General features: G+C 36.8%; 1 protein-coding gene across 1 annotated transcript; it reads left to right on the top strand.

The window, feature by feature from the left end:
- Positions 1-16,135: 16,135 nt before the first annotated feature.
- Positions 16,136-20,535, top strand: LOC139781720 (putative nuclease HARBI1). Its single transcript, XM_071720602.1, has 4 exons — positions 16,136-16,270; positions 19,386-19,480; positions 19,627-19,894; positions 19,987-20,535. Exons 1-4 carry the CDS (start codon positions 16,136-16,138, stop codon positions 20,533-20,535), a joined length of 1,047 nt encoding a protein of 348 aa, XP_071576703.1.
- The last annotated feature ends 2,083 nt before the right edge of the window (positions 20,536-22,618 follow it).

Genomic DNA, 22,618 nt, shown 5'->3' on the forward strand with positions numbered 1-22,618 from the left:
GTTCTTACATTTCGAACGCGTCGCATCACATATATATACCTTACGACTCCTCCAACGCAGTGATGTGATACCGGCCCGGTTTTTGGCGCATGCGCCCCCCTCCACTACGCACACAGAGTGACGCTCGGTCTATCGGTGTGTCGGCAGCGCTCGGCAGTGCCGAGCGAGAGGGAGAATATTACTCCCTCCTTGTCGCTCTCACTTAGCTCGCGCGCTCGACTGTCTACAATGCGACCGTTGGGCGCAAAAGTCTCGGGTCTTGGCGCGAAAGTGACGGGTTCGTCGAAGGAGGTTAGAGACCAACAATACCTACACAAGGTAAGTTAATAAGTATAACACTTATTTATATATTTGTGCAAGCTGCATGATGGATTCTGTTAGTCAAGGAGCTATTAAGAAACGTAGAAGTAGAGAATTTCAAAATGCCTGGCTAGATGAAGATATCTTTAAAGGATGGTTAGCTCCTCATCCTGCAGAAAATAAAGCATTTTGTATTGCATGCAATAAAACTATCAGATGTTGCAGAACAAATTTAGTTGAACATTCACAAACGGTCAGACATATCGATAACATAAAATCTTGTAATTATAAGACTGCTGATAATATTGATACCGAAAATAGTTTGTCACATAAAGATAACGTTAAACGCACAGAAATTAAATTATCAACTTTTTTTGCCGAGCATAATATAGCCTTTCAACTCGCGGATCATTTATCACCTTTGATAAAAGATACTTGTAAAGATCCCAAAGTTGTGCAAGATTTTTCACTAGGTCGAAATAAGTGCGCAAGTATTGTTAAAAATGTCACTGCAAAACGGGAAATTGAGACAATAGTAAAATATTTAAAAACTTGTAAATTTTCTATTCTAATAGATGAGAGTACGGATATCTCAGATACTAAATTAATGTGCCTTCTTGTTAGATATGTATCACCTTCGAATAAAAAAATTACAACTCAATTATTAGAATTATTATCTTTAGATGCAAGAGATTGTTCCGCGAATAAAATTTTTGAAATATTTAAAAAATGCTTAGAAGAAAAACATATTCCTATAAAAAATATTGTTGGAATGGCATCCGATAATGCGTCAGTTATGATTGGACGTAAAAATTCTTTTATGAGTCGTCTTAAAGTAGAAGTTCCAAATTTAGTAACACTGAATTGTATTTGCCATTCATCCGCGATTGTAGCCAGTAAAGCTTGCAAAAAGTTACCTTCTTCTTGCGAAGATTTGATTAGAGGAGTTGCCACTTACATTTCGGGCAGTGCGAAGAGATGTGCAATATTGGGTGAATTCCAAGATTTTTTTGAAATTGAACGAAAAAAAATATTAAAATTGTCAGAAACTAGATGGCTTTGTTTACGAAAGTGCGTTGTTAGACTCTTAGAAAATTGGGAAGTCTTGAAAAATTATTTTTTGTTAGCAACAGTAGAAGATAAATTAAAATCCGCGGAAAATATATTACAATATTTAAATGATAATTCCATTAAAGCATATTTGTTGTTTCTCAAATACGCATTAAATTATTTTAATAATTTTAACGCACTATTTCAATCGCGTAACATTTTAATCCATAAATTATACGAAAGCAGTCAACAAGTAATTCGTCAATTAGCCGACAATTTTTTAAAGTACGATAATGTCGAAAATATTTCAATTTCAGAGTTAGATAATAATGTACAACATATAGATAACATACGTATAGGACCGGAATGTGACAGTTTTTTAGAAACATTATCTTTGGAATGCGCGCAAGAAATTAAATTGAAATGTTTGGACTTCTATGTTACGGCAGTTCGAGAAATGCTAAAGCGTCTACCTTATAACGATGAATTTTTTAAACAGTTAAGTTTTCTAGATCCTAAAATTGCTCTTTATAAAGAAGGTAGAAATAAAATTAAATATCTAACTCATATTGCTAAGCAAGTAGAACATGTTAACATATCAGATTTAGCTTTCGAGTGGGACATATTACCATCAAGTTTTGACGAACAACAAAAAATACAGTTAGCTTCTTTACAAATAGATGAAATGTGGAATAATATATTACAATGTAAAAATTTTGACGGGAAAAAGTTGTTTCCAAATTTAGAATTATTAATTGAAGTAGTCCTTTGTTATCCTCATTCCAATGCCGAGGCTGAAAGAATATTTTCTATCGTTACAGATGTAAAAAGTAAGAAAAGAAATCGATTGTGTAATAATACTCTTTCTTCAATTTGTGTAATTCGATCAAGTTTTCAAGCTAATAACTTTAATTGTATTAACTTTCAACCTGATGCGAGGCATTTTGAACTGCATAATGCGCAAAATTTATATAACAATCAATGCACATCCTATTTTTCTTATTATAATTTAAGATTTAGTTGATTAGATTCAGTTTTATACGCGATCAAAAAGGTCCATATGCAAAAGTCCATATATGGACCATGTATCCTGAACTCCCAAAGTTAATATCGATTTAACATTGCGTCAATTGTTAAATTCCACTTGTGCTACTAAGCTGACCTTTTTTCAATTCATAAAAAGGTTAAATTTAAAATGAAAAAGAAATTGTGCTAATTAGAAATTTGCACTTTGCTTCTTCAACAAATTGAAGTGTGCGATTTGGAAATTTGCACATAGCAAAGTCACAATTTTGAAGTGAGAGAATAGGAAATTAGCAAATATTTAATTTTATATATACGTATGGGGTATTTTTGTTAACAAATATATTTATATAAAAACTATATTTTATATATTTATTTATGTCGAATAACCTGATATATACGTATATATAAAATTAAATATTTGCAAGATATTAATTAACTTAAAAGTAACAGTTACCGACAAATGCAATTACTAGACTCTAGTAAGTACCCACATATAAAAATAAGTGAATGTGTTAACAAATAACGATCATTATAAATTCAAATCAAAACTTAAGCAACGATTTTTTCTGCAAGCACCTTACATTGTAAACTAAACAGTCTTGGTAACTCTTAACACACAGTTATCGTTATACCTATTGTCTATGAATTACAAAAACAACTTTAAAATTTTATCAGTCTCCAAAATTCAATCAGTTTCAAAATTTCAACTTTGGGCGCGAAATTATCAAACTCAATCATTTCACTTTACAACCTTAAAATATATAGAAAAGAAACGTGTGTTTCTAAAATCATTTTGCAATCTAATTTTATAGTGTTTTAGCCTATCAAATGCGTCAAATTTAATTATGTAATGTAAATATTATATTACTCACCTCTTATCGAAACTACCAGCAAAATTACAGTGAATAAGCAGAAAATCTTGCAGAGCGCAGTGTCTTCACATGGATGGCCGGAACGAACTAACAGCGCATTCGCGGGGGGTATTTCTAATTTTATTATATTCTTCAGTCTTTTTTACCCCTATTTCATATATAATTCCTTAAGATTTGGTTGATTAGAAATAATTGCAAAAAATTCGTCAAATTTGGTTTATTCCGGAATAAAATTAATATAAACGAAAAAATATAATTAAAAAAAGTTAAGGAAGGACAGGGGCAGATAGACTTACAGGAAGACAGCAAGAAGAAGATGCAGCCTGTAAACTTTATGAAAAACTTTAAGAAAGAAATTGTGCAAATTAGAAATTTGCACTTTGCTTCCTCAACAAATTGAGGTGTGCGATTTGGAAATTTGCACATAGCAAAGTCACAATTTTGAAGTGAGAGAGTAGGAAATTAGCAAATTGAATCCACAACGTATTGTTACGCGCAAAAAGGTTCCTCTATGAGGAAGCCAAACTAAAAATTATGCATCTAATAAAATACAAGGTTCCTCAGAAAGAAGCTTTAAACGCGTAACAATACATTGAATTCAATTTGCTAATTTCCTATTCTCTCACTTCAAAATTGTGACTTTGCTATGTGCAAATTTCCAAATCGCACACTTCAATTTGTTGAAGAAGCAAAGTGCAAATTTCTAATTAGCACAATTTCTTTTTCATTTTAAATTTAACCTTTTTATGAATTGAAAAAAGGTCAGCTTAGTAGCACAAGTGGAATTTAACAATTGACGCAATGTTAAATCGATATTAACTTTGGGAGTTCAGGATACATGGTCCATATATGGACTTTTGCATATGGACCTTTTTGATCGCGTATAAAACTGAATCTAATCAACTAAATCTTAAATTATAATAAGAAAAATAGGATGTGCATTGATTGTTATATAAATTTTGCGCATTATGCAGTTCAAAATGCCTCGCGTCAGGTTGAAAGTTAATACAATTAAAGTTATTAGCTTGAAAACTTGATCGAATTACACAAATTGAAGAAAGAGTATTATTACACAATCGATTTCTTTTCTTACTTTTTACATCTGTAACGATAGAAAATATTCTTTCAGCCTCGGCATTGGAATGAGGATAACAAAGGACTACTTCAATTAATAATTCTAAATTTGGAAACAACTTTTTCCCGTCAAAATTTTTACATTGTAATATATTATTCCACATTTCATCTATTTGTAAAGAAGCTAACTGTATTTTTTGTTGTTCGTCAAAACTTGATGGTAATATGTCCCACTCGAAAGCTAAATCTGATATGTTAACATGTTCTACTTGCTTAGCAATATGAGTTAGATATTTAATTTTATTTCTACCTTCTTTATAAAGAGCAATTTTAGGATCTAGAAAACTTAACTGTTTAAAAAATTCATCGTTATAAGGTAGACGCTTTAGCATTTCTCGAACTGCCGTAACATAGAAGTCCAAACATTTCAATTTAATTTCTTGCGCGCATTCCAAAGATAATGTTTCTAAAAAACTGTCACATTCCGGTCCTATACGTATGTTATCTATATGTTGTACATTATTATCTAACTCTGAAATTGAAATATTTTCGACATTATCGTACTTTAAAAAATTGTCGGCTAATTGACGAATTACTTGTTGACTGCTTTCGTATAATTTATGGATTAAAATGTTACGCGATTGAAATAGTGCGTTAAAATTATTAAAATAATTTAATGCGTATTTGAGAAACAACAAATATGCTTTAATGGAATTATCATTTAAATATTGTAATATATTTTCCGCGGATTTTAATTTATCTTCTACTGTTGCTAACAAAAAATAATTTTTCAAGACTTCCCAATTTTCTAAGAGTCTAACAACGCACTTTCGTAAACAAAGCCATCTAGTTTCTGACAATTTTAATATTTTTTTTCGTTCAATTTCAAAAAAATCTTGGAATTCACCCAATATTGCACATCTCTTCGCACTGCCCGAAATGTAAGTGGCAACTCCTCTAATCAAATCTTCGCAAGAAGAAGGTAACTTTTTGCAAGCTTTACTGGCTACAATCGCGGATGAATGGCAAATACAATTCAGTGTTACTAAATTTGGAACTTCTACTTTAAGACGACTCATAAAAGAATTTTTACGTCCAATCATAACTGACGCATTATCGGATGCCATTCCAACAATATTTTTTATAGGAATATGTTTTTCTTCTAAGCATTTTTTAAATATTTCAAAAATTTTATTCGCGGAACAATCTCTTGCATCTAAAGATAATAATTCTAATAATTGAGTTGTAATTTTTTTATTCGAAGGTGATACATATCTAACAAGAAGGCACATTAATTTAGTATCTGAGATATCCGTACTCTCATCTATTAGAATAGAAAATTTACAAGTTTTTAAATATTTTACTATTGTCTCAATTTCCCGTTTTGCAGTGACATTTTTAACAATACTTGCGCACTTATTTCGACCTAGTGAAAAATCTTGCACAACTTTGGGATCTTTACAAGTATCTTTTATCAAAGGTGATAAATGATCCGCGAGTTGAAAGGCTATATTATGCTCGGCAAAAAAAGTTGATAATTTAATTTCTGTGCGTTTAACGTTATCTTTATGTGACAAACTATTTTCGGTATCAATATTATCAGCAGTCTTATAATTACAAGATTTTATGTTATCGATATGTCTGACCGTTTGTGAATGTTCAACTAAATTTGTTCTGCAACATCTGATAGTTTTATTGCATGCAATACAAAATGCTTTATTTTCTGCAGGATGAGGAGCTAACCATCCTTTAAAGATATCTTCATCTAGCCAGGCATTTTGAAATTCTCTACTTCTACGTTTCTTAATAGCTCCTTGACTAACAGAATCCATCATGCAGCTTGCACAAATATATAAATAAGTGTTATACTTATTAACTTACCTTGTGTAGGTATTGTTGGTCTCTAACCTCCTTCGACGAACCCGTCACTTTCGCGCCAAGACCCGAGACTTTTGCGCCCAACGGTCGCATTGTAGACAGTCGAGCGCGCGAGCTAAGTGAGAGCGACAAGGAGGGAGTAATATTCTCCCTCTCGCTCGGCACTGCCGAGCGCTGCCGACACACCGATAGACCGAGCGTCACTCTGTGTGCGTAGTGGAGGGGGGCGCATGCGCCAAAAACCGGGCCGGTATCACATCACTGCTCCAACGCCACACGCTCGTGCTGTGCCCTTTTTACTCTACTCTAGCTTGCGCTTAGAACTGCCGTCATTTCTCTACTTGGCTATGACGTGCGTGTGCCGTTGTTCTTCCTTGCAAAATTTCATCTCGATCGGATGGATCGTTCGCTAACTAGCCGTGCTTACTTCCGGGAATGCTGTGGACCTTATCTTCGTGTTCCCTGTATCGCATAGGACCTAATTCCGCTTTTACCATATCCCTATCTCTTATGGTTTGCTACTTCCTAGGGCGATGGCCTGGCGTCGCTGCCGACATTGTATTCGCGTTCCCTAGCTATTTCCGCTTTCAGCTTCGCGATAGGCCTGCTGGTTCTCTAGTTCCTTGTGCGGTTGAGTTGGGACGTTACTGACCCCATGTCCGAGTTTCTCGTGACGCATAGACTCTAATTCTAACCTCATATATCGCCCAACCCGCACGGTTCGCTACTTTCCGGGGCGTTGGTCGTACGTCGTCGCCGACCCTATGGGGTTGTTCGCCGTGACCTAGTACGTCCATCTCCGGTCTTTGTTCCAGAGGAAGACCTCTGGTTTCCTACTTCCCGGGGCGTTCGTCGTACGTCGTCGACCTTGACATTTTCTAGTTCCCCGTGTGATTCTGAACACGCTTATACCATTTGTTTTCACGAACTACGCTCCGTTCGCTACTTTCGCGGGCGTTGACTCTACGTGAGTACCGTCTCGATATTTGCGTCCTCCGGATTCTCCCGAGGGCGATGATAACCTTGGTTACTGTATGGGATGTCCCGTGTGCCCGTTCGCGGGGCAGTGGTCCGCCATTGACGGGAGTGGGTGCGATGGATTCCTCTCATCCTCCGGGAGCTGTTGGTACCCTTTGTTCCTGGAGAATATGTCTGTTTCGCTATCTCGCGAACCCGGTGTCCTAACTCAACGCGGTTTTCACCACCGGGTGTACCAGGTATCAGGGGTTCCGATTACGCTATCATCTTCCCCAAATTCGCTCTAACTTTCGAACCGTTCATAATTTCGCGCTCTCGACCGCGGAATCGCGTTCTCTATCTATTACTTAGCCCGAAACCGTATAGTGGTTCTCCACTTTTGCGCATGTCTCCGTTAAGCTTCCCTGGGTGTACTCATAACCTTAAAATGTCAAAACGCTACCGCCTTTTCACTTTAACCTATCCGAATGGTAGGACGCTCGGGTTATGGTTACATTCGGGCCGTCATTAATAATAAAGGAACATCATAGGTTACGAAATCAATCTTTATTTTATAAAAAATAAATTTTCCACCGCCAACATGGCGCGTCAGTCTTTCTGGGACTAGAGTTGCGCAAAATAAATCTTTGTATCTTGACTCATGGCGCTTAACCTATATTCAATCTTATATTATAATACTCTCGCGCTTTTTATAAGCTAAATTGCACAATGGCGCTCGCTTTTAACCAACCTACTACTTAACCTAGTTTTGTACGGCGTGAACCTCTTAGTTGTTGTTTACGTCGCCGGTTATTATCTCGCCTGCTGATTAGCCATCTTTGTCCGTCGAGGTCGTCAGGATTCGCATCTTGACTTGCGTCGTTTCTACGCTCATCATTAGAGCGTGTCTTCGCAGTACGACTCGTGGCACCCCTTCCTCCATGGCTGCCATCTTGGAAAATAGCGCCACCGGGGTTGGCTGCTGTTGCGTCTCCATAATGGCGGCGGATCGGCTCGTCCCAGCCGTCGACTGCAATGTCATGTACAATGATTTTCGACACCTTGAGCAGAACCGGCTATGCATCGTATCGTGTAACTAAACGAAGTGTTTTCGGACAGCATACATATGCCCGATATCAATGTCCGATAGAGCTATCATGCACGGAGAACATACTGCAAGTGCACCACCCGTGGAATAATAAAAGTATATTACGCACTGTTTCGTACGTAAATTCATCGCAACGATTTCCGAACGAGGCACTGTCTTGCGGGTAACTTCCTTAAAGTCATCACTTTCATCGCTGTTATAGTCACTGTCCGATGACATTCTTGCTCACTGTTATGAAAAACGTTCGCGGCGCGAAAGCTAATGTTTTTTTTTCACTTCATGCAAATCGGGCACATGTTGCACGGCAATATTTGGTATAATGGAGTTAAACAATTTTTGCAGGTTCGGCCACTTATTACATCGTGCGGCTCGGTTACATGTTTTCGAATAGCATACATGTACCTAAATTCAGTGTCCGCTATAGATATCATACATGAAGTACACACGACGTATGAACCACCCGTGGAATAATAAAAATATATGGCGCAACACTTCGTACGTCCATTTAGCGCTAAAATTTCCAGACCCGACACTATTTTATCGATAACTTCTTTACGGTTATCGTCTTCATCGTGTCATAAGTGCTGTCCGGTGACAACGGACGATCCTCGTTGGATGAATCTACATCCATTATTGCCTCGAAATTATTGTCTATCTCCATTTTTCTTTCATGCTCACTGTTACGAAAAAACTTTTTTCCTTTATACCGCCCACTTGACAAAAAAAAAACTTTACCCCCGAGTATAAACGTTCGCGTTGCAAAAGCTAGCCGAAGACTGATCCGCAAGATGCGGATCCATAATCATCCTGGCGACAATGGATGCTATGCATTTGTATAATTACCGTTAGACATATTTTGTTTATACATTCTGTCGTAGCCCGACCAGCCTTCGGGAATAAGAACATGCTTAATAATCAATACGTGATCAAAATAGAAAATATTAATATAAGATAAGACAATTAAAATTATTAAATTATTAAAGAGGAACGTGACGAGAAGAAAGCGAGTCACAGTTCTGTTCCCAGAATGCTGAGACAGCAACGGAGCCGCACGGAGCAGCGTACGTGCTCCGATCAGGGTCACCCCTCCTTCCGCCTTAATGAAATTAATATATATGTCAGTAGCGACAGGATCAGACAGATCGCTTCTGAGAGTAACCGCGCATCCTACTTAACGCGTGTTGACTTAAGTTACTAATTTAAACCTCTTGTAATAAAGTAAGTGAGAGCAAATACATCCTCTTTTACTGTAAAGTACGGAGTGTCATTTATTAGTGCGTGGATCCTAATCCTTTGGGCGCCTACATCCCGACAAAGTCCCTCCTTCACGGCTACGGGCACAACATTAATTAATGGCAGCGGTGGGATGCGCCAGCACTAGTGAGGCAAAAGAGTGAAAATCGCTAACCACTACACAAGAGAAAACCGTGGAAAGAAAAACCACGACGAAAACTGAAGAAAAGCGGCAGATGACTAAACTGTCAGCAAACTAAATCGCAACCAAGAGGAAAGGACGTCGACGCAAGGACCGACGAGACATTCGGTACAGCGAGACGCAAGGACCGACGAGACATTCGGTACAACGAGACGGCAACGATAGTGCAACCCGAGAAGACATCAACCTACCTCAACGCACGAGACAACATCCGCAGTCGACGGCCGACAACACTGAACGAGAACAGCAACGTCAGCAGCCGACACCAACACAGACATCGACATCACATTGCGAGGCGAACAGCGAAACGCGATGCAGATTCTCATCGTAATGTAAGTCGCTAAAAAAATATTGTAAAACCGCATGAATGTCGTTAGGCCGAAGTACGAGTGCACAAAACGTTGCGAATGCGTCTTGGCTACTTAGCGAGTCAGCAGAGCGAGCCATACGCAACAGCCGTGTAAACCCCGCGATAGTAGTAACCGAAGCAATCTCCGACATACGCGAAAACGTACGTCGTAACTTAGAAAATTACTATTCGAGCGAAAGTTCGCCCGAACCTAGCGAGCGTGAATTAATAATTCTCGGCGAGACAACCGATGAGTTAACCGCGAGTCACGAGGAACAAATCCCCGACGCGGAATCTAACATAAGCACGCCCAGTAGAGTATCACACCGTCGTGAATATTCCTTGACATCTTACAATTCGAGCATTTTTGAGCCCCAAGAATATTATACGAGCATGAGTCACTTAAGAGTAAATGAACAGCGAAACGTTCCCGCCGAAGAAGTCGACAGAGAAATCGACCGCTTACGCGACGAATCGAGCCGGGTAAACGCGAGCGCACAAATACGAGGAAATGCGGTAAGCTCTCCAAACCAACAACCTGACGATGTTAGAGCAATGATACACGATATGATGAACATAATGCACGGTTTGAGATTAGAGATAGATAGCTTGCGCGAAAGGAGGTACCGTCGAGCCCGCGCGGCGACGAGCAAAACCGACACGATTACGGGTACGATAGACACAATATTGCGTACGGGCGCACTTCAAATGATATTCGAAACCAAGCCGAACATGCGATAGGGTACTTGAGATTAAAAGAAGCTCGAGACATGATCCCCGAATTTGACGGAAATTCAAACAAACTCCAAGAATTCTTAAGCGCACTATCATACGCGATAAAGAATATTAACCCTCTAGAAGAAGCCACATTACTAGAATCGGTTTTATGCACGAAACTTAAAGGAAGAGCTATGACAGACTTCCAAACGCGAGAAATTCAGGATTTCCAGCAATTAAAGACAGAACTAGAAATTTCTTATCTGAGTAGAAAAAGTACCACGCATCTCCAGTTAGAATTTAACACGTTGAAGCAAAAACAAGGGGAGAGCGCGCGATCGTTCGGACTCAGAACAGACAAGTTAGCCATGGAATTGTACGACGCAATGATAGAAGGAAGAAACCATCCTCCCGAAGGAAAAAGGGCCATACTAGAAACCATACAGCAACAAGCATTGCAAAACTTTCAATTAGGGCTACGAGAAGATATCAAAATACTCGTACGATCCCAACATTACGCTACGCTGCAAGAGGCAATTGCAGGGGCAAACGCAGAAGAAAAAGTTAATGGACCGAGCGGAAATTTACCGCGTCCAAAAAATAATTACACGCATCCTCCACAGGCACGAGATAATAAACCGATGGTACAATGCCAGAAATGTGGAAAGAACGGACATTACGGTCGCGATTGCAGGACAAGCCGATACCCGAACCGATTTTCGTTACCAAAACCAGACAGATATTCCCGCGTAAATACAATTGAAAAATATTGTAAACATTGCAAAAAGGCAGGACACGTACGCGAGGAATGCTGGTTATTACATGGGCGACCTGGCAAGGAACAGGTAAATCAAGCCAAGCAATACAGAGGACCACAAAAAGGCAATTATAAAGCCATGGATCCAAAAAAGAAAAATTCTAACTTCACGCAAAATAGCGATGAAGAAGACGAAGCAAAACAGCGACGACTAGCGATCGAATACCAAGTTTCACACTTAAACGATACGCAGCGATCGCATACAGAGTTAGATCTCGTTACCCTACCAATGAAAGAAGCTAAACAAGGTAAGGTGAATCTATTGTTTGATACCGGAGCTGCTATATCACTAGTTAAGGTGAAGCACCTAAAAGGAGAAACGCCTATCGAAACAGAGGAAATAACGCTCACCGGAGTGACCGGACACCAGGTACAGACTATTGAAAAGGTCGAGGCAACCATTAAACTCAAGGATCACCAAATCCGACACGTTATGTACGTAGTTAACGATAATTTCCCGATAGAATATGACGGAATCTTGGGAGTAGACTTCTTGAAGAAGCAACAAGCCACTTGCAATTACAAAAATAAGCAGTTGCAGATTGGACAGAATATACTGAAACTGTACCCTTACAGAAAACTAATACTAAAACCTCGTAGCGAAACAATCATACAGGTTGTTACCGATAAAAATAAGAGAGGTATAATACAAGCGGAAGAAATCATTCCTGGAGTAATAATAGGAAATGGCTTGGTGGAGCCTGAAAATTTCTTATGCAAGGCAAGTATTTTAAACACGACCGACGTCCCGGTCGAGATAGCGACACCGCATGTAACCATAGAGGAAATCGAACAGTGCGAACCAGAAGAGATATATATTACTCAATTAAATAGCACGGGAGAGAAAATCCCGCGGAGTGAAAAGGTACTGCGCCTATTACGTACCGAACATTTAAACACAGAAGAAAGAAAAGCTATCATGGAAATCTGTAAAGACTTTAGTGATGTATTACATTTAGAAGGAGAACCACTGATGTGTACGGACACCATCTCACACGAAATTGCTACGCAAGCAGATAGCGCACCGGTCAACGTACGACCGTATCGCTTGCCAGAGAAGAACAAAGCCGAGGTAAACCGACAAGTCGAAGAAATGTTAAAAAACGGAATTATTAGACCCAGCACTAGCAAGTGGAACGCACCATTATTAGTAGTTCCTAAAAAGGCCGATGCATCCGGAAAACCAAAATTTCGGGTAGTCGTAGATTTTAGAAAACTAAACGATTTAACCATAGGCGATTCTTTCCCCCTACCAAATATAACAGACATACTTGATCAACTGGGAAATGCTAAATATTTCACTACACTGGATTTAGCCTCTGGATACCACCAGATACCAATGAAAGAAAGTGATAAATGCAAGACTGCATTTTCAACACCATATGGGCATTACGAATACAATAGAATACCCTTCGGATTGAAAAATGCACCTGCCACATTTCAACGCCTAATGAATTCAATACTTACTGGATTGCAAGGACTCAAATGCCTAGTGTATTTAGACGATATTGTAATATACGGAGCGAGCCTGCAAGAACATAATCGGAGACTTATAGAAGTCTTACGGAGGTTACGAAAAAATAATCTCAAGTTACAACCAGATAAGTGTGAATTTCTGCGGAAAGAGGTAACATATCTTGGTCATATAATTACGGAGAATGGAATTTCGCCAGACCCAGCTAAGCTAGAAGCTGTAAAAAATTTTCCGACGCCTACAAAAGTAAAGGACGTACAGGCATTCATAGGATTGGCCGGATACTATAGACAATTTATCGAAGGATTCTCGAAGATCGTCAAACCACTGACTAAGCTAACAAAGAAAGAGAATGAATTTGAATGGACGCAAGAGCAATAGCATGCTTTTAATGTTCTAAAAGAAAAATTAACTACCGCTCCTGTACTGAAATACCCCAATTTTACACAAGAATTCATTGTAACCACTGATGCTTCCGACTACGCAATCGGAGCAATATTATCGCAAGGAAAGATAGGTCAGGATCAACCGATAGCTTATGCCAGTCGCATACTATCGCGAGCGGAACAAAACTATAACACCACCGAGAAGGAATTATTAGCCATAGTATGGGCAGTTAAATATTTTCGACCATATTTATATAGAACCAAGTTTACTATCATAACCGATCATAAATCTCTCGTATGGTTGTTTAACGTAACAGATCCTGGATCACGCCTAATGCGATGGAGACTGAAACTCGAAGAATATGATTATGTAATTGTACACAAAGCCAGACAAGCTAACAGAAACGCTGACGCATTAAGTCGGCACGTGGCTAATATAACTACTGGCAAGGAAGATGAGACCAACGACACCGAACGAAGATATAGCGAGGAAGAAAAACGACGCATATTATATGAGTACCATGACGCGCCCCTAGAAGGACACCAGGGGGTAGAACGAACAATAAATCGAATTCGATTAACACACAATTGGCGAGGTATAACTAAAGATGTAGAAGAATATATAGCGAAATGCGAATTATGTCAAAAAAATAAATTAACGCGAAGAAATAAAGCGCCTTTGGTAGTAACAGATACCGCGAATAAACCATTCGAGAAATGCGCATTAGATATCGTAGGACCGTTGACAATTACTAATAACGGAAACAGGTATATATTAACGTTTCAAGATAACTTGACAAAATTTAGCAAAGCAATTCCGATCCCGAATCAAAAAGCAGCAACAATTGCAAAAGAATTCGTTACAAAAATAATATTTGAACACGGAATTCCGGAAAAAGTTCTAACAGATCAAGGAACTAATTTTTTGAGCGAATTATTTAAGAATACCTGCAAACTATTAAAAATCGCGAAAATACAGACAACGGCCTATCACCCAGAAAGCAATGGCGCACTAGAAAGATCTCATCGCGCATTAGCGGAGTATCTCCGCCACTATATTAATTCAGAACAGACGGATTGGGACGAGTGGATTCCCTATGCAATGTTCGCATATAATACCACTCCGCACACGGCAACAGGATTTACGCCGTTCGAACTAATATACGGGCATCGGGCGACACTGCCTACAGCCCTATCACAACGTCCAAGGTCGACGTACTCATACGATGACTACGCGCAGGAATTAAGAGAAAGACTACGCGCCACCCAGCAGATTGCAAGAGAGCACCTCAAAGAAGAAAAATTAAAAGCAAAGGACAACTACGACAAGAAGACGAGAAACAGCACTTTTAAAGTAGGAGATAAAGTCTTATACGACGAGACTGTTCGTCGGGGACGTTCGAAAAAACTAGACTCATTATGGGTAGGACCCTACACAATTATTGAAAAAAATTCGGATGTTAATTATGCAATTAAGATGGGGAGAAAAACTCTACGCGTCCACACAAACCGATTAAAAGCGTTTGTAGAAAATTAAACCGTAGAAGGAAAGAAAAGTAAAAAAACATAGGAAGAAATAGATAAGTACGAGACAGCGAAAAAAAAATCGCTGAAAGCTTAGTTGCATTCATCGAAAAATATGAATATAGCAACACAAAGGAAGCCAAAATAAAATACTAGGAAATGTTTTTTATTACAGAATGCTAATGGCATGGAGCACCTGTACGAAGACCGAACCTGATATCCGTGAATCGTTTGAAGTGAAAAAATTCACACACGAGCCGGGTATATATTTCGAAAAAATCGGAGTAATGAACCAGGTCGAGTCAGTATGGAAAATGGTAATCAAACTGGACATCATAGCTATTGTGCGAGAGTGCGCGAAGGCGCGATTGATGGCGCGAGGAAGACGACCACGAGGAAAGCGGTTCACACAAGTCAAATACGTATAAGTCCAATAAAATAAGTATATTACAATAAAGTCTCAATATATACAATGGATACAGTGTTCCTTTACTTTTAGCAAAGCAAGAAGCCGTAAACGCGCGCACAGATGTTAGTACGGCATGTAGCGGTGGTGAAAGCGTGTTCGCGAAGCGCGATAGCGAAGAGCGAACTCAAAGCGGTGTACACAGCGGTGTTAACTAGCGTAGTTAAGCGGTTTAGCGAGCGGAGATTCTATGCAATTGACTTTCGACAAAGAGCCGGGTGCGCGACGAAGCAAGCTCTTTTATACGGGAGCTTCTTCTCGCAATGACCAATTGTTTCGAAGCGTTGGCGGTGACCTCCGATTTTTCCTTGTGATTGTCGGCAAAGGGCTATGACACGCATTGAGTCGCACCTGATTGGCAATCGGCTGCCTACGTCACCGCATCGCGTCGACGCGAGACGAAACATTGCTAACCGGCCGTTAGCAATGTTGTTGTTTGTCACACCGGTAACTGTTTATAGCGTAGGTTTCTCCATCGCGCAAGGGTATGAAAACAGCGTTCTGGAAACGTCTTGAAAGTTATCGATTGCGAACTGCCTTTAGAGAAACCCACGTTATAATGCAAAGTATTCAGAACTTACATATTAGGATTAGGATTTTATTGAAACGATGAACTTATAATACAGAGAAGGCACGCGCATTGTGCCCTTTCATTTGACGAGACCGATGCACGCTACGATGCACTTGTGATCTCAAACAGCTATGGACCACCGATACCAACAACTACAAAATTACATGGCACAAACCAAAGCGCTGTGCTATGATAAACCGTTAGAAGAAGGCATGAGGCAAACCTGCCAAACCTTGCTTCAAATAACAGAAAAAGATAACGAGCAAGTAACAATGGTATTAAGACGATTGAAAATCGCATACCAAAACCCAAGGAAAACACGAAGAGGATTAATCAATGGTTTAGGAACGATAGCTAAAACATTATTCGGAACAATGGATGCCGATGATGAAACAATCATAAAGGAACAATTAAAAATGATGCAAGGAAACCAGCAAATATTACAACACGCCGTGAAAAATCAAATAAAAATATTAAATGCAACTATTGCGCACGTGGATGATATGGAAAAGGTTCTACAAGAAAATGAAAATCGATTTCTAAATATTACAGAAAGGATGAGAGAAACCTGGTTACGCGAAAAAGCCGGGTATGGACATCGAGAAGAACTCGACGAACACTTTCTAATACTGAATGCAATTTTAAATGATTTAACAAATGATATGACAAACATTATAGAACATTTAACTAGTGCGAAAAATGGAATACTAAACATAAGATTAGTTCCGATTGAGAATATAATAAATAATTTACGAGACATAGTTTCGCAGATACCTTAGGGAACACACTTTTCGTTTCAAATAGATATATTTGTATTTGTAGAAATAAATCAACAACTTATAGCGATAGATACCGATAGCCGAACATATTGTACAATTGCGGAAAACGAATTAAATAAATGTATTAAGGATGACAATTCATATGTATGCGAGCGAAACCACCCCGTTCATCACGTAGATAATAATGCGCTATGCGAAGTACAAGCGTATGTAGCTATAGATACACATTTAAATCATTGCAGTATTCGAAGCATACACGCCAACACAACGATATGGATAGCATTAAGTAATCCGAACTCATGGCTATATTCCACTCAAACTAAACAAGCCATAGAAATAACGTGTAGAAACAAAGCGATGCAAAAGATAGAAATCGAACGGACAGGTCAAATAACGCTAAGAGACAAATGTAAGATAGTAACGCCTGACATGACGGCAAGAACAAACGCACGCGAAAGAACGACGTACATACAGACACACCTGCCCGATTATAACATAACATTCAGACATGCACAACAGACGAATCAACAACTGGACGTTGCCAGAATGTCGAAATTCAGGAAAATTATACAAAATCCCTCAGAACTTATGGATTTAAGCAAACAACTGACAGAAATCGACAGCGATTTAGATAAAAGCGAGATAGATATACATAAATACACTACATACCCGATACTTTCAAGTTTTACGGGAACTGTACTCACAATTATAGCAATAGCGGTAATATATATAATACAAAAGAATAAAAATAAACCAAAAATACTAATGAATCCAAATCTAAACCCTATGTGCAAACTACGAATTATTCAAGAACATATATATCATACGGCAAGCGGCCGAGAAACACCCGACAATAATATAATGCCCAAAAGGGAAAACGATACCGCAATATTGTATTAAATAACGATGTAAGTTAAGAAACTCAATGTAAATTATGTAAGACGAAAACTCATGTAAACCATTCGTTTTCTTTTTTCAAAGGGGGAGGAATGTCGTAGCCCGACCAGCCTTCAGGAATAAGAACATGCTTAATAAATCAATACGTGATCAAAATAGAAAATATTAATATAAGATGAGGCAATTAAAATTATTAAATTATTAAAGAGGAACGTGACGAGAAGAAAGCGAGTCACAGTTCTGTTCCCAGAATGCTGAGACTGCAACGGAGCCGCACGGAGCAGCGTACGTGCTCCGATCAGGGTCACCCCTCCTTCCGCCTTAATGAAATTAATATCCCATACAGCACAAGTAGATACTGAGAATGTTCGAAGGATATCTCAGCAGTAGATTGCGTATATTCTCACAACATTCGAGATACGTACCACGATTTTCTGAGAACATACTCAGAACATTCCTATTTCCGCCTCACGCCTAGTTCATAGTATCTACTGAGAATATCCCGCAGTAAATACCAAGAATATCTCAGGTATCAATATAGAACCAAGGATAGAATATGCACGGTATATACTTATTACGTTCGATTAGGGTTAAATAATTGGTACTCTTTTATATTTTATAAATTCATATTTATTTATATGTGCATTGTAAATTATTGCCAATGTGTGTACATTATACACTACAAATATTAATACTGACAATTAATACCGCAATAACGCCGAGTTTAATGCTTATGTTACTTCGAGTGTCATACGTGATGAGAGAATTGCTATAGAATAATAGATTACTGCCTGTTTTATGTCACATACGATTTCCTTATAGAATATTGCAGTGCTGTCGAACTTTAAATCACATAGTGATTTGAGTACATATGAAGTACATATTTAAAACTAGCGAAAATAATCGTTTTCTTAAAAAAGGATTGCACATAAGTAAACAAAAAAGAAATAGGAAAATATTTAAAGTTCGAGAACACTGCAATCGTTCAAATATCTCATGAATACATTTTCAATTGAATAATATTAAGACAAACAATTCTTACAGTGCGAACATTTATTTTGTAAGTTATGTTGTGACCGGACGGCAAGAGTTCGGCCCGATTCTCGCGGCTATTTTCCTATCACACGGTCGCCACTCGGTTTTACCTCTGATTACCGAGAAGGTAATTTTGTGGGTATATTCCGAACGATACCTGTTTGGCTTAGTTTTGTTTTTTGATATTGGCAGCCACTTAACTAAACTAACCGAGAAGTGTTCCGAACCCAACATAACCTGCAAATAGCTCAACGGTTACAGTGATACGCTATATTTGCAGACCAAAGCAAATTAAACCGAATAATAGTTTAAAGTTAATTAAAGTTAATAAAAATATTATAATAAAAATTATAATAGTAAAAATGAGTAGAAATAAAGCAGTGATACTTGACGTGCTTTTTACAAGTTCTAGTTCAAGTGAGAGTGATGATGAAGATGTCGAATTTTTTCTTAAAGAAAATAATCGCGAAAATAATCGTACAAAAAAGCCGCGAGTAAAAAATTTTATTTTCACAGTAATCTATGCCTATGATAATCAAGAATTTAAACGCCATTTTCGGTGAGTCAACACATAATAATTAAATAAGCTATTCATTTTGCTTTTAATTTTACATGTGGTTTTTCCAGGATGTGTCGCACCACTTTTTACTTTTTGTTAAACATATTAAAGCCATATTTGCAAACTAAAGAAAGTGGTCCTGTTATTTCTCCTGAAAAGCAATTGTATATTGCTTTGTATGTATTAGGAACACCTGATTCATACAGGTAATTATTTATGTACATACAATTATTTTAAGAGGGAACATCACTTTGGTCAGTAAAAAATCGATGTTTTTTGCTTAAAATGTTCTTTATATCCTTAAAAATTATATCCTTAAGCAGATATTCATTTATAACTTTTATTTACATAGATTTGTTGTAACTAAGTTTGATGTGGGGAATGCAACAGCTTGGCGAGCTGTAAAAAGAGTAGTGAGAGCTTTATGCTATTTCCGAAATTATTTTATTCATTGGCCGACGTTGGAAGAAGCGGAAAGAACAAGCAGATATATACAGAGAAAATATAATTTTCCAGGCGTAATTGGAGCAATAGATGGAACGCACATTACAATCGCACCTCCAAAAAAAGATGGGCTTGCTTACGTTAATCGAAAAGGACATCACTCTATACAGCTACAAGTATGAAGTATTATAAAATATTAAATTTTTAATATTATTAAATTGTCAATATTATATTAAAATAAAATATAAAATATTATTCCTGTTTATAGGTAGTGTGCAATGAAAAGAAAGAATTTATCCATTGCTACGCTGGAATGCCGGGATCGGTACATGACATGAGAGTATTTAAATACTCAGGAATTCAACAAAAGTGCAATGAAAATTATTTTGGTTATAATAAACATCTTATAGGAGATTCAGCTTATTCTCTGCAAACATTCGTGATGGTGCCATACAAGGATAATGGACATTTATCAGCTGACGAAATCTGTTATAATAATGCTCTATCTAGAAGCAGGATGATTATAGAACAGGCTATAGGTCTTTTAAAAGGAAGATGGAGATATATATTGGATAAATTGCCAATGCGAAGGACAGACCTCATTCCCTACTATATTATTAGCTGTTGTGTTCTTCATAACATTTGTCTCATGCAAAGAGATGAGATTGAATATCCAGTTATCCTCCCAAACGAGATAGAAGATCATGGACCCTTGATTATTACTTCAGAACAACAACAAGAAGGAATCATCAAAAGGGAACAAATAAAAAATTCTCTTGCAGTTAATATAAATTTGAATGAGGACATACATATATAAAATTTCATATTTTTATTTTATACTTTTATATATTATATCGTGGTGACTAATAAAAACAATTTTATTTTATGTCTACAACTTTTTATTAAAATCATTATATACAGTAACCTCTTTCAAACAAATATATATATATAATAAACAACAAAAAATATCACTTTTAGAAGTATCACTGTATTAAAATAAATGACTATTAAATGACTCTTAACTGACTATAAATAACTATTATTACTATTAATGCTTTTTGTTAAACAAAAAAAAATATCGAACACAACTTGAACTTAAAAAAAAATAAAAACTTTAACTAAAACACAAATATATAAAAAACAAAGTATTTACTTTTTTAAATTTAAATTATAGCTTATTTTTAATATCTCTAAGTATTGCCAATTTGTTTGTTTTATATTCTTTATCAATGTCTATCTTTTGTTTTTTTAATTCCAAAAGTTCTCTTAGATAATCATCCTTATTGTTACGTTTTAAACCTCCTGAAAACAATTTTTTATATAGTTTATGTAAAATTTATGTAATTTATTTTTGTGTCAATTGAAAAAATATTACTAACTTGAAGTTGAAGGTTCCTCATCCATGTGATGGCCAAGAGGCGTACTAGATCCAATAACAGATAAAGGTTCCATCCAGGGTGATTTAGCAAATATTTCATGTAAAATCTGAAAAAAGTAAAAAATTGATAATACTTGCTAAATAAATATTGATACTTTAACAATTATTATTTATCTATTATACTTACATCGTAATGCTCAATTCTTTTTGGTGTATTTCCTGTTTGGCGATTATGATCACGACATTTCTTGTAAGATTTTTTTAAATTTTCCATTTTTGTGCTACATTGTGATGCGGTAATTACATAATGTTTCTTCTTCATTTCTACCGATATTTTATTCCAGAAAGAGCTATGTGTCATTTTTCCTTCATTTAAAGATTTACTGAACTGTCGATATAAAAATAATAATAATTTTGTTTGCTCATTGGTCCAATGGTGTCTCTGAACGCCTAGAAGATGTATTCTTTTTAATTTATATATTTTTAATTTTAATACATAAAATTTATTATATAATGTAGGGTGAGTCAGCAAGGTCGCACGAAAAAGAAAAGATGTAAATAACACTTATATTTCGTGTTTTAGGGACAATAGATAAAATTATCAGAATCAGATTCCGATGACTGCTTGGAATCATCGTCTAAATGCTCGGTATGAATTTACTGTGGAAAGGTGAAAAAAAGTACGGAGAAAACAATAATGTTAGGACATTTGAAAAAGATCTTAAGTGGTTATACAATCTTACAATTACAATCTTAAACTCTACAATAAAGATTTTATTACCTGTAGTATTACCTACATCTTACGGCTGTATTTTCTCTATCGTCGCTTTCATTAGAATTTTCCAATTCAATGTTATTAAGAGTATTTCCATTATCAAATTCAATGTTATTAAGAGTATTTCCATTATCCAATTCAATGTCATTAAAAGTATTTCCATTATCCAATTCAATGTTATTGAGAATATTTTCCACTTTGTCAAAATTGTTTGTGTCTATACAGTGAGGTATTTGCTTGGCTATTTCTTTATTGTACTTATGGAATAGTTCTGTAGCAAACTGTAAATCTGTAGAAATAAAATATAATTAAAAATAAGAAAATGCGCAAAAAGATCTTTCCTATTGTAAGTTTACTTACCTTTGTTAGCACGTTTATAAATATTATCAGGTACATAAAGACTTATGTTATGAGATCCATCTGATAATTGTAATACTTTTTTATCATAAGTTTCGGGATTCCGGTTTTTAAATAATTCGGGATATTTTTGTTTTTGCATAACGAGAAATTTTTCTGCGTATGATGAGTCTGAAAATTTTAATTATAATAAAATCTTTGCGACTAAAATAACGTTACAATTACTTACCATTATGAGCAAAATCATAAACGTCTTTTGTCACTAAGAAGTTGTATATCTTGTTGTCGCGATCTTGAATTTCCAAATTGAACATTTCGTCTGACATTGTGTTGTCAATTTTATTTAACTTATCAACTTTAAACTTATTATTTGGTTTCACTTGCTTTGGT

This window comes from Temnothorax nylanderi, unplaced genomic scaffold (assembly GCF_030848795.1).
Source record: "Temnothorax nylanderi isolate EJ_2023f unplaced genomic scaffold, tnyl_v1.0 TNYL_tig0357_pilon, whole genome shotgun sequence".
Classification (NCBI taxonomy): domain Eukaryota; kingdom Metazoa; phylum Arthropoda; class Insecta; order Hymenoptera; family Formicidae; genus Temnothorax; species Temnothorax nylanderi.